The sequence below is a fragment of the Kogia breviceps genome, chromosome 13 (genome assembly GCF_026419965.1).
Source record: "Kogia breviceps isolate mKogBre1 chromosome 13, mKogBre1 haplotype 1, whole genome shotgun sequence".
In the NCBI taxonomy this organism is placed as follows: Eukaryota; Metazoa; Chordata; class Mammalia; order Artiodactyla; family Physeteridae; genus Kogia; species Kogia breviceps.
The window spans coordinates 4,676,277-4,690,511 of record NC_081322.1 but is presented as its reverse complement, the minus strand read 5'-3'; the positions used below and the strand labels follow the sequence as shown (position 1 = coordinate 4,690,511).

The window sequence follows — 14,235 nt, the reverse complement described above, 5'->3', positions numbered from 1 at the left end:
TCATCGTGATCAGTCGACACGCACAATCTTAACAGTAACGAGCGTGTGTGCATCTGCCTCATAGGTGTGTGTACTATATATATCATCTCAAACCTATTTTCTTAGCTCCTTAAATGTAGAAACTCATAGCCACCCACTATTATGTATTTGGTTTGTGCCATATAAGGTTAATTTCCTGATGATTTTATCTGCATTAAAAAAATATTTCAACACAGAGCTATCAAAACTAAAAATAATATATATTTATAGCTCATAAGATTTTCTAATTGTTTTACTACAGTGTGTACAAGGTTTATATCTGGAGCGTCAAAAGCGGTACTTACAGTCTTCTGACTCAATGTGACCTCTTCTTGGGTATTGTACATAGTACAAAATGACCTTCCATCTGGAGTCCTTAGCTCAGTATAATTAAGAACAAAAACAGCTTCTTAGTAAATGTAATATTTAGTTCAAATCACTTGGAAATTTGGAAAATGATGGGAACTGCAAGGAGGGAAGTGAGGAAATGGTATATTTTCCGATTTTAGTAGGAAAATAAATTGTCGCCTAAATTTAACTAAACCACTTCTCAACCTGTTTAAAAACAAAACCAAAAAACAACTAAATACGGGTGTAATTCACAGAACATAAGAGTACTTCCCCTATTATGACTTTTAAAATCATATATTTCCTGCATATGAGAACACTTATAGCCCTTTTAAACACTCACGTATCTTGGTCCTTTCAACCTACTCAACAATAAATTTCAGGTGGACAAAAACATTCAGAATAAGTTTGTTTTCATTAGGTAGAAAACAGTCAAAATTGCTTCCAGTTGACATCTGAGAGAGAGGTATGTTTGCATGTATAAAATGGAATGCTAGAATTAAATGCTATAAACTGGAGAAACTATATTACAAATCATATTTCAAAACATGTAAATGTTGCTAATATCATATAAGCTAAAAATGTTATTTGAATACTTTTGTTAAAATGTCTGATTAATCTGCACTGCAGATAAGGGACAGTTCTAGATGTTAACATACATGCTGCACAAGGATCTTTTTGCTGATCAGTGTATATTACATACTTCATTTCCAAGTGATACTATATTCAACCAAACTTCGTGTCTCAGATGTGACCTAAACATGCTCACAAATATTCTATACATTTATTCTACTTAAGAAGGAAGATCGTTGTTACAATGCTACCAAACAGTCTTCGAATTTGTGATGTTGTACAATACTAAAAACAATGAAAGCAAGGCCAAATCTTTAGTTCCTGAATATATGCAGAGAACAGTCCAATGCCATAGCAGATTGCAAAGAATAAAATTTTTAAGAAGTATGTCTACTGCCCAGAGTTACGAGATTGTAATTAGACTGACAGTTTAATCTGCTCATTTGCAACATTTTGTAATTTTATAAGATTTGATTGGGACTCGAGAATGTTGGGGTGGAGGGAGAGAATATTAGGGTTAGGTACTTAAAAATGCATAAATTGATTTACATTTTCTACGAATGTAATAAGTTATATTTCTGAAACTTTCAGGAAACTTAAAATTCTTTTATTGCTCACCTAAAACAACTGCCAACATTTCCTTTGAACCTATGAACAGTATATATACGGTGTTACTGTCTCAAAGAAGATATTTTCCAAGTGGTAAAACAGAACAAAACTATGGTGATGACTTAAATTTCTCAATTCAACTTTTGCAACATATAGAAGCTAAATTATAAAAAAATAAAATCTAGATATATCTGATTATTACTAATACATTTTAAGTGTTTCAATTACAGAGAATCTGATCCAAGTCATTTTTGCCTTACTAAGTAACCAGTGTCTAATAATATCCAAATAAGGTCATAAATATATAGTGTCTTTAGAACAGGAATAATACATTTACTTGTTGCAGGTAAGATGGTAAATACTCATTTTTTTGCTCGAGTTAGAATTAATACACCCTACTAGTGGTATATTTCACTCTTAAGACTGTGTACGCTCTTCCTTTTCCTGTACACACCTTAAAACTGTACACATACTTTTTTACAAAACTGGATTTTATAGTCTTATTTTCTAATACAATGCAGATAACATCAGGAAATTACATGTTTCAAATAGACTGCCTTCAAAAGCAACAAATTAATGACTTAAATTTCAAACATACACACTATCATTTTCAATACTGGTGTAACTGAGAGACTCCTTTTACTATACAACCAAGCCATCCATTTCTGCATTATGAAGAGTTTAACTACTGAATTTTAATTATATAGTTAAATATATTTGTTAGAAAAAAATAAATATACAAAAAACCTGAAAAATTTGAAATTATTTTCAACTGCAAAATCACAGCAATCCAGTTAAGATCTGGAAAATGGTTTACTTAATTTCATAGGAGGATTTCTGTACAAATTTAGTTACAAACAATCTAAAAAGCCCAAATGCATCACTTTCCATCCTTTTTCAAGACAATCAAATGACAGCTAACATTTATCCCTACCAGAAATAGTACAGAAATAATGATGTAATGTAAATTTTGCCACGGTTCAATGAAAGACTTTCCTTTTCTATATGAGGGTCACCTGCTGATACATATATTCCCCAACTTTGCTTTTGAAAAATGTAGTATCGGAAAATTTTGGCTACATTTTTGTACCATACCAGTCCTCAGAAAATACTACATTCTTTAAACTTTTAAAAAAAATGGACAATAATCTTTAAACAATAGAAATGGTATTTATGTTGGTTTTTAAGGTATAAAATAACTGTACCATAAACAAATAAATAACTGCTTTCCTTTTCCATAGCAGTACATATAGCAATACATTCTCCTAAGTCATATAGTTATCATTTACAATAGACAACTTAATTTTACTAATGATGCAAAAAATAATAGAATACAAGGCACAATCATTAAATGGAATTTTTCTTTAGGGTGTATACTGACATACCAGCGTGATAAGGATACCGTAAAAAGTGCAGAAAAAACACAATGTGCAATGAGACCACTGTATAAAACATGATTGCATAAAAAGTGATTTGGCCTATTTTTAAACCTTTAATAATTGAAAATAACCAATCTTCCCCTTAAAATTAAACTATAAAGTATGACATTTTAAAATTATTTTTATTCTACCACTATCTAAAAAATCCTGAAAAAAGAATTTATACCTGGGTAATAGTATATAAGTATGTGTTTGTATATATATTTAATTATACCCATTTATCAATATATACACATACACACACAGACACATTTCTTTGTAAGTCATTTTAGCCTATTAGATATGTCTAAAGTTTAGAAATGACATTAATCCGGATTAACAAGTAAACATCAAATCCCATACCTTTTTCCTGTATTTTCCTTGAATCCTTTAACCACTTAAACATTTTTCTCTAAAACATCTCTGTCAAAGGACCCACCAGTGCATTATTTTCTACTATTAGTACCAAAAAAAGATACACCTCAGCATAACTCTTTAATAACTTGCTCTTTAGAATAATATATAGCCTTTCCAATATTGAAAAAGTGTATGCTGTCCTGACAGTCAAAAACAGGCTTTCCACTGCACTGATTCTCAGTCTTTGGCACAATAAACAGAGATTGAGTGATTGACATAAGAATCAAGGTCTGAAAAATTAGACAGTCAAATGTTTTCCAATGTGGATACGTTTCCTTTTCATCAGTACATTTTCTCTTAAGTTTGGCAGAAATGGAATACAGCAAAAGCCTCCTCTAGGTTCTTTGTAGATGAACATTCTATAATTAAAATTAAACTTTCCAGGGTATCAAACGGTGGGAATTTTATATTTATCTTTAGAGGAAACACATTTCTTAATTTACTGCTACTCTGGGTAACATCTGTTCTCCTAGGGACAAGACTTCTGTATCAACAGAAATGTACCTGGCTTGGTCAAAAATAATTCATTTTAACATAAAATGCTCTATCACTAGGAATATTATGCTCCTTAAGAGTATAGCAGAACTGTCTTCTTCAGAAATAAATTGGGAATTCATTATAGAGCCTCAATTTCCTTTGTTTTGAACAGTAAATGAAATGAATGTTGAAATGTATAACCTATCTAAGGGCAATAAATAGCAAACATTTAAAATATATATGTATATATTTATATATATATATATTCATTTAAAGAAGTGAAGTGTCTTGTAAGTTTGTTTGTTTTTTTTTTTTTTTGCAAATCAAATCATAACATTCCCTAATCCGTCATAGCAGCAAGGAAGCAGAAGCCATAGTTCTACATACTCCTTAACTGTACCTGCTTTATAGATTTTGAAGTAAAATATTTTGGTGCAAGTTACCAACCAATTAAGTTAGCTTTTGCTTTTTCAGTCAACTTTCGGACTCGTCCTCTACTAGAAGTTCCAAAAGTCAAAGAAGTGTCTTCAAACAACAGCTGCCTTTGCTCCTCTTCAGAGTCATCCTCGTTATAGAAGGCTGTCCTTCGACCTTGGTTTCTAGTTCTCATGTGAGGTTCAGAGCCTTTAAGTTCCTCAAACTCTTCTTCCTCATCCAGCGGATCGTCTGTCTTTTTGCGGTTACTTCTCCTTAGCATTTTAACACTTGTAGGGACTATGAGATCTGAGTCTAGTTTTTGTGTCTTCATCTTCCTTTTGGGTTTTCTGCCTCCACGACTCTTTTTCTGTAACAAATCCTCCTTTACAATATTAGTTTCAGAAAGAAAATTGCAGGTTGAAGAAGGAACTACTTCATCTCTGATGGGATGCATGCTATTTTGCTCTGAATCTTCGGGCTTTGCATACTGTAGCTTTTTGGGCTTCCTACCCCTCTTCTTGTGTGTAACTTCACCACTGCTGGTATTAACATCCACCTTAGGTTTCCTTCCAGGTCCTCTCTTCACAAGCTTAGACGGCTGCCCTCCATGGCCATTTACTTGAATGCTTCCGGGTACAAGAGCATTGTTTTTACAATCTGCTGAAAGGGAACAACAGTGCACTTAATATATGGAACTGCTTTTTTATTTGACCCTCAAACCAGTCAGTAAGTCCACTGCTATACTTATACGTAATGACATAATCCTAATTTTTTTTAACTAACATGAGAAAAAGAACTGACAAAGGCTAACAGTTTAATGATATTATTTTTCTTCTATTTAAAACTCACAGAGGAAAAGCATCCTTAATGAAGTCACTGATGACTTGACAACAGGGAAATGAAACTCAGAGCAAATAAATTACTTGTCTAAATTAATACTGTAAATTATGACAGCTGAGATTAGCCAAGGTTTCTTATTCTTACTACCTTTACTACACATTCTAATGTGTGAGAGTTGTTTTCATTACACAAAATGACCCTGTTTACTCGTATGGAACTTCACCACCACAAAACACTTTGTGTTTTAACACAGAATTTTTCTGTCTTCCTACCTTCAAGCAGCTCCATCATGGAAAATCATCTTAGCATAAAATCCATGACCTTTAAACTTGGTAATCGGAATAAGTAAGCATTATCATCCCCCTCTACTTTCCTCTAATCATTTTTTTCTATTACGGATGGAGGAAAAAGGGACTATCAAGACTGGAATGATTCTAACTCTTATTTAATCCTCTCTTGGATGTGATGATCATGACCTTTCTGATATCAGAGAAGAATTTATAGTCTAAATATTTCCTTATGTTCCTCAGAAGTAAAAAGGACCTCCTTTCCTATTAACTTCTATGCAAGAGGTTTGGAAGTATATCTGTTGGAATAATTTATAACAGTTGTTCTCCATAAACACTACCATGGCTTTGACATTCTTTCACAAGAGTAGAAATAAGTTACTCTTGGTCACCGAATTTTTAAAAAAGGGTTAAAAAAAAGCAACTAAATGGCAGTTTTCTTCACAGGCTCTTTTTGGAACAGTCCTGTCTCCTATGTAACTGAATGGCAAATGACTGATTTATAATCATAAGCAATACTGGCTGCACGTATCAATCAAATCCACTATGTGTGCAACTATTATCAGGATTAAAGTCCCATTATAACAAACTCCACAATAAAGACCATTATGCTTTATTAAAAAATAAAAAAAATCCTGAAGATCAAATTCTAAATCGTTACCCTTTCAGATGACAACAAAGATGACAAACACACATTACCATGAACTTTTTTTCCTCCAAAATTCTGAAGTTTTTTGTTTTGGTTGTGGTGGGAGATCTGCAATGCATTATTTTACAGGAAATCCATAAAGAGATGGAAAGTGCTGTTAAAGAGAATGCTTCTTCACAGTGGTATGTCTTGGGCTTGAACTGTATAGTGCTTTGCAAACTTCAGGAAATAACTGTCAAGAGACTCAGAGAAGGAGTCTCTGAGCCAATAGCAGAGGAAGAAAGCAAAGCCCTCATTTTCTGACTCCACAGTACAAATGACTTTCTTCAGATTAGTGGTTTAGAATAATGACGAGGGGAGGGGCACAGGGGAGAAACGTGTGTGTGCATAAAGTAGTAAAAGTATTTTCTAACAAACAATTACCCTTAACCTGCCTGAGGATTCTGTAAGATTCTGTTTATCTTTTAATTTGTTTTACACTAAGACTACTGGCAAATAAACATCCAGTTCATATACCCTACAAAAGTTCTACAGACTGGCTTCAAGGACTCCAGGAGCTCCTTGAAATGGTCCAAATTTTGTGTGGATATGCCTATGTGCATTTTTTTAGGGAAAAAAAACTACAGGGTTGGCCAACTTTACAAAGCAATATGTAACCTAAAAAGGTTCAAAACTAATGTAGTTCTTTAAAAAAGGAATTCAAGAGTTAAAAAGTTTTAAAAATCACTCATCTGGGGGCTTCCCTGGTGGCGCAGTGGTTGAGAGTCCGCCTGCCAATGCAGGGGACATGGGTTCGTGCCCCGGTCCGGGAAGATCCCACGTGCCGCGGAGCGGCTGGGCCCGTGAGCCATGGCCGCTGAGCCTGCGCGTCTGGAGCCTGTGCTCCGCAACAGGAGAGGCCACAACAGCGAGAGGCCCGCGTACCGCAAAAAAAAAAAAAAAAAAAAAGCATGGGCAGGCACAAGAGTTCAGATTCTACTGGAGATAGACAATGTAAAAAAAGAATAGTTCTATCAACATCATAAGGGCCACAAAAGGCAATGAACAGGAAACTATTAAACTAGTAGGAAAAAAGAAATTCCAAAGAAGGAAGAAAGGACAACAATATTTAGAGACTTCCAAGTGGTTTAGGATGGCTGGGACATAAAAGGGAGACAGAAAAGTAAGGACAGCTGAATGTTAGACAACAAGCCAAGCAATGAAGAGTCTTGTATAACAGGCAAAAACATTAAACTCTGATTCCATGTATGATTCGAAGGCAGGGAAGGATCTTCATTCTGTGTGTGTGTGTGTGTGTGTGTGTGTGTGTGTGTGTCTGTCTGTCTGTCTGTCTGTCTGTGTGTGTGTGTGCACGTGATCAGAAAGGTCACTTTGACTGAAATGCGGAAGATGGACTGAGTAAGGTAGAGTTGAGAACTGAGGCAGCGAGACCAGGTAGGAGAGTGCGACAGTCCACGGAAGTGAGAACGGAGAGGAGGAAATGGATCTCAGAGATGTTAAGGAGGCAGAAAGAAATAAGTAGATTTGGATGATGATTTTAAACTTATAGAGGTGGGAGGATCCCAATATCATTAATCAAAATGAGGTCGTTTCAGTAGAAAAATTAAATTGTGAGAGGTTTCTGGGAGAAATACTGAAAAGGAAATGGTCTAGACACCCTCTGGAAGTCATGACGAAAAATGCTTATTCTTGAGCTGTCTGCTGTCAAGAAGCCATAATTATTTTAACATGTCATAGGGTGTATTTCATCAGTTACTTTCTTCATCTTTCAAACAGAAAACTTTTACAATGAAAATCTGAAGACAAAAGAACTTTGGAAGCATAACTGTAAGGGGTCAAAAGTAGTATGCTAGAATAGCTATCTGGCTATAGACAATCTTAATGAATTACTATTTAAAGGTCAGTGTGTTTAATTTTGTGATATACAAACAACTCAAAAATTTTTCTAAAGAAGTGCTATACTGGGTTAACTAAATGCAACTTTATTTAAACTTCTTGGATGTAATTTTCTAGGTTTTCTAATAATGAAGTTAAAAACTACTAAATTTATATCATTAAAAGCCTCTGATTTTAGAATATGCTTTTATTTTTCACAGGGCAAGTTTTTCTTGGCTTTTAAAATTTAGTAACAATACAGTTTGCTTGTGGCACAAAGCTGCAAATCAAAAGATGTCTCAGTAAATTTATCAACTAATACAGAATGCGTGACTTTTAAATGAGCAACCTAAAAGTGGATATAAATGTTATCGCCAATAGAACCACCATTTGTAAGATCTACAGTACCTTGCTCGATGACAGCTGATGACTTCGAGAGAGCGGATGTCTTTGAGAGCACAGATGATTTCATTTTACGTTTGGCTGGCTTTTCCTTTTCCATGTTTTCTTTTGTAGAATTATTCCTAGTGGCATGACTAAAATTGGACTGACCAGGACTTGAAAGAGTACTCAAGGTTTTGGAATGTTTCACCGAATTCTCTAGAACTAAAACACACATACAAAAGATTAAAAGCTAAGAGTTAAATTATTTAACCTTAAAACAAGCAAGAAGGTTGGGATTACTTCTAAAGTGAATTGTTTGGATTAGCCAACAGGCCAAAAAAGCTGGGGGATGCTTAAAGCTTCCGTAAGAAATCTACTTTCAAAAAGGAAAAAGGCATACATAATAGTTTCAGACCTTTCAGAAGCTGTCCAGTCACTGCAAGATTATGAAGTCAAATGCTGGCAAACTGCTAGCAAGTCTGGGTTCTACGATTTAAATTTAGGCAGTTTGCATCAGAGTTGCCATTTTTGAGCATTATCCTATACTGACACTCCTAAAACCTAAAAGAATATTTTCTTTTCCGTATCAAAAAAAATTAAAAGAAAAATGTGCAAAAACAATAAAGAAAAGCAAAACCAACAGTGTCTGATGGAATTTACTAAATCCAATATATTCCATTTGGCAATGTAAATGCTTAAATTACAAAAGTCATTAGATATATTTCAATTTAGAAACTGTGGCTGATTCTTACTTGTTTTCCCTGGCACTGCAGATGTGTTAGCTTTCGAAATAAAAGTCTTCGCTGCTGAAGAAGTGGATGGTTGCTCACTGGTAACTGGATCTACAGCCACTCGATTGCTTCTGGTTCGAACTACAGAACTGGATTCCGTTTTACCATTTATCTGAGCAGCACTGTGCCTTGGTGGTATTGATCGTGTAGGTGCAGAGAATGGAGAGGTAGCAATATCTGACTTTAACTGGGCTTTTAAGATCCTTTTTTTCCGTTCAGGGCTGTAAATAAAATAGTATCATTAGTCATTCTTATAGCTCTATGTGGATGAATAAAACAGTTTTATAATACTGTTGGATTCAATATTTGTACTGTTATGAAATATGTTAAAATATGAGATTTGTAGTGGATTTCATATGGTTGTGAGCCTTTGAAAAGTGAATATTTAGTGAAGGATCGCTGTAAATGCTATAGTTATATGACAGAAAGCATGATGCCATCACTATCCTAAAAATGCTGTTTTACTGTACAGATTTAGCAGTTTGAATTTAAGCACTTACACTAGTATAGCTTTAGTTAAAAGATTAAAAATCCTCCACATCATAGGAACTTGCATGTCAAATATATCATTCTGCAATATAGGGAATAGTAAAGGAAGTATTAAAAAACACCAAGTTCTATCATTTAGATGACAAAGTTATCGATCAGTTGATGATATCTGAAAGAAATCAAATACCTTGATGCAGCACTACTGGAAACAGAGCTGCTTCTATTTCGTTTCCTCCTCCTTTTGGTTATTGTATTTCTTTTATGAAAACGAAGGGCAGATTTATAATCCGATAAAACTGAACTAATGTGTTCTTCAAAGAAAGCAGACAGGCGCAAACTCATGCTGTAAATCTATGGAAAGAAAAATAACTGTTCAAACATTCCTGAAAGGAAATGCCTGTTACTTTGAGATAATAATTTAAATATTTTTCTAGCAAAAAGTTTTTAGAATTTAAAACATCGCTTTTTCTCAATCTCTTTTGACAAAGACTAAAACTGAAACATTATTACAACTAAATTATTTTTGTATTTCTTGGACAAAGAAAGGTAAATGTTATTTATAGTTTTACTCATTTTTATGACTCATATGAGCATTACATGGGAAAAAAATGCTCCTTTCCACTAATGCAGAAAACAGCTGGAAAAGTTAAGCAAACGTACCTCTAACACATATCAGGACTATGTGTACGTGATGTCTTATTCAACTACACTACCTTCAAGAAAAGTAACCATTCCTAAACATTAGTGACATGAGTGTTTTTTCATAGAAGGAATAAAACAGAAAGATGTGAATTCTTTTTTCCACTAGAATACCATTAAGAACCTAATAGAAAGTTTGTTAATTTTGCTTTAAATTTTAAATAAAAGCAGCATTTAGTTACTCGACATACTTTGCTACTAATTTCATTTCATTTAAACAGAAAAGAAGCAATTCAATTATATACCCTTGATCTTTTGCTTGGTGTATATGCTTTGGAATTACTAAAAATGAGTCTGACATCTTTACATAACTCCATTGGTGACTCATAATTCCCAGCCTCTAAAGTCTCTCTAACGGTAGCAAAATCCATTGGAGTGTCAATGATGTCTCTGTAGTCCTAAGAGAGGGAAAACAGGTCATATTAATAATATAATAATAATAATAATGCATTATTTCTCATAACAGGGATTCACATTCAATTTCTGTGATGACTGCAAGTCCTAGAACTATTAATAATCATTCCTTATTTCCCTCATCAAGGCTCCCTTTTTTCCCCCAAGTCATTTTAATTTTTTTCATGTCCCCTACCTTTTACTGCAATCAACACAGGATTTCTCTCATTCAAGAACCTATAAATTCTGCTTTCTTTTTTTTCCGTCAGAAAGAGGTAAAGGGTGGGCTTCCCTGGTGGCGCAGTGGTTGAGAGTACACCTGCCGATGCAGGGGACACGGGTTCGAGCCCCAATCCGGGAAGATCCCACATGCCGCGGAGCGGCTGGGCCGCTGAGCCTGCGCCGTCCGGAGCCTGTGCTCCGCAACGGGAGAGGCCACAACAGTTAGAGGCCCACGTACCGAAAAAAAAAAAAAAAGGTAAAGAGTAGAGTTGTGTTCGAAAAAGGAGATTAAAAGAATATCGAAAAAACTCAGTTCCACCAACTACAAGTTTGATATTAAAAAACCCCTAACTTTATACTACCCAGTGAACTCTAAAGGCTGCTAATTCACTGAAACATAACTGTACCTTTAAAATTAAGAGATGAAAACAATAAAAATATGTTAACACCCCACGTATGTGAAGGCCTGAGTTCTAGTAACCTCAACTTCAGTACTACAATTCCTATAATTGGGAACTTTGTAGTAATCAAGAATCATGAATGTAAATATCTGTCACAAAGCCTTTGCACTTCATTCCACGGAGGAAAAGTGCAGTCACCCAAAGTCTCCACCTAATCAATTGTGTATAAAATAAAACAATAGATTAGAAGCAATAAAAACAGGCAAATGAAAGGAGAAAAAAGCAACAGAATAGTATAAAATGATCCAAATATGGTATATCTTTAAAAGAGTAAATAATACTACACCTTTTCCATAGCCCGAGTATGTAACTGTATTTTTCGAAATACAATAACTTGACTTTGCCCCATCAAGTTTAAATTATGATCAAATATGTTTGACTATAAAGCAAACAGTATTATTGCCTTTTACAAATAGGGACAGTTTTATTTCTTCCATAACCATCTGCAATGCCCTTTATTGCCTTTTCTTGTCTTGTGGCACTGGCTAGAATTTGCAGTACTATATGTTAAATAGCAGCTGTGAGGATGGACATTTTTGCTCCACTCCCAATCTTAGGGGGAAAGCATTCAGTTTTTCATGATTAAGCATGATGTTAGCTATAGGTTTAAAACAGATGTTCTTTATCAAGTTACGGAAGATCCCCTTTATTCCTAGTTTTCTTAAGTCTGTTTTTATTATTAATGGTGTTCTGTTTTCTTAGATCATGTATTTGTCTTTTTGGTATCCATTCAGCACAGGGCTAACTATATTAATTTTCTTATTTTTGTATTCTGGATACTGTGGCATTTTGGGGACCAAACACAGACCGCCCCCTCCCAAGGGCTAGGCAATTCTTAGACATGGCAAAGGGTTGTGCTGGGAATACAGCTTTCATATGCAAACCGACCATGTCCTTAAGCAACCCTCACACACCAAGCCAGTATTTCCTCTGTCCTGAATCATCCCAGGGTCAGGTATCAGACAACCAGAGACCACCCCTATGCCCCCAAACCAACTGGAGTAATTCAAAGTAGCCAATCTTAAGCTGTTGACTATGCCCTGCTTTGCCTTTCTCATGGAAACCTCAGTAAAGGCTCTGGCCTAAGCTTGTTCTTTGCTTCTGTTTTTTTTAGCTGTGTTGGGTCTTCGTTGCTGTGCGAGGGCTTTCTCGAGTTTTGGCGAGTGAGGGCTACTCTTCGTTGCGGTGCGCGGGCTTCTAACTGCAGTGGCTTCTCTTGTTGTGAAGCATGGGCTCTAGGTGCGTGGGCTTCAGGAGTTGTGGCTTGCGAGCTCTAGAGCGCAGGCTCAGTAGTTGTGGCACACGGGCTAGTTGCTTCGCGGCATGTGGTATCTTCCCGGACCAGGGATCAGACCTGTGTCCCCTGCTTTGGCATGCTGATTCTTAACCACTGCGCCACCAGGCAAGCCCCTGCTCCTGTCTTCTGCAACGTGGTTAAGACCCTGTGCTTTCCCCTGTGGCCCTAAGTGGTATTTGGTGAACCCCTCTCTGGGACCTGTAAGTGTAATAAATTTATTTCTTCCAAGACTCATTCTTGTTTCCTCCTGTGGCCACAATGATTACCACACCATACCCAACATGTACATTCTTAAAAGAAATGAGTACTGAACTCTGTCAAATGCCTTTTCTGCACTGATATGATCATGAAATTTTTCTTCTTTAGTAATGAATTATTGACATATTGACTGATTTCTGAAGACTGAACCAGCCTCATATCCCTGTGAAAAAAGCCACTTGGGTCAGGGTACAAAATCATTTTCGTATATTGCTGAATTCTATTTGCTGATATTAAGAATTTTTGCACTTTCTTCTTTGGTACTGTTTTGTCTGGTTTTGACATCAGGCTAACACTGGCTTCATAGAATCAATGTAGAAGCATTCTTTATCTTGAGGAAGAGACTGTGTAGAATTTGTGTTAGTTCTTTAAACATCTGGTAGAATTTTCCAGTGAAGACTCCTGGGCTTAGAGATTAAAAAAATACATACTTGGGCTTGCAAGAAACAAAGGGAAATCCACCAAAAACAAAGAGAAATGAAAATGAGAGCACTTTAGCATTAGCTCAGTTCTTCTAAAAGGTGTTTTGGATGGTAGGGTTTGATCCAGTTTATCACATTGCTGGAATTAAAGATTTATCTTGTACATTTAAGATTACACGTGTCTTGATTTTTAAAATGACAAGGTCATTTATGATATTTAACTATTGATGGAATTTCTCTACTTTCATTATTGCAAATTAGAACACATACATAAAAAAAAGATAATAAAGACTTTGGTGATACCACATCCAGGTCATGATCTCTTATAAAATGTTTAATTTTAATTTGAAACCACGAATGTTAACTGATATACAATCTTTAGTAACTGGAAAAAGGAATAAAAACTCACTTGAAGTGAAATTTAGATTGCCAAGACTGCACACAAAAATAAATACGTGTAACATGTTTACTCAAACTTTTCACCATGGATTCCATAAAGATCATAAATTGGCATAACCTACATAGTAGTGCCACCTTACATTTATATATAGTGCTTCAGTGTAAAAACTATTTTAATGTTTAATAAATAACTAGTAATATTCTCATTCCACTTCTATACCCTGTAAGGAAGGTTAGAGACACGTATAATTATTCTTGTTTCCTAAATAATTTCCATATTAAATTCACAGAATTAGTGTGGAAAAGAAAGTGGTAAATATATGCTCAGATATGAAAACTAAATAACTTGCTCAAAACCGCAGAAATGGTACGAGGCAGAGCTAGGACAATAACCCAATTCTTTGGAGTCTTAGTTCAGGGTTACGTCTTTTTTACCACACTGTTCAATTTAGATGCTCTATGTAGCCAAATGGATAATGAGAATGTGTATGA

General features: G+C 35.1%; 1 protein-coding gene across 2 annotated transcripts in view; it reads right to left on the bottom strand.

Annotated features, from left to right (window-relative positions):
• Positions 1-4,178: 4,178 nt before the first annotated feature.
• The window catches only part of PHIP (pleckstrin homology domain interacting protein), a 122,854-nt gene continuing 112,797 nt past the window's right edge, over positions 4,179-14,235 (bottom strand). The window contains exons 36-40 of one of the 2 annotated variants that reach the window (XM_059082987.2): positions 10,537-10,689; positions 9,780-9,943; positions 9,065-9,324; positions 8,337-8,534; positions 4,179-4,937 (exon numbers count right to left, since the gene is read on the bottom strand). In XM_059082987.2, coding sequence (XP_058938970.1) covers positions 4,300-4,937; positions 8,337-8,534; positions 9,065-9,324; positions 9,780-9,943; positions 10,537-10,689 — 1,413 coding nt within the window. In that variant the 3' untranslated portion in view covers positions 4,179-4,299. The remainder of the gene's footprint in view (positions 4,938-8,336; positions 8,535-9,064; positions 9,325-9,779; positions 9,944-10,536; positions 10,690-14,235) is intronic. The other variant, XM_059082989.2, reaches the window with a different exon arrangement.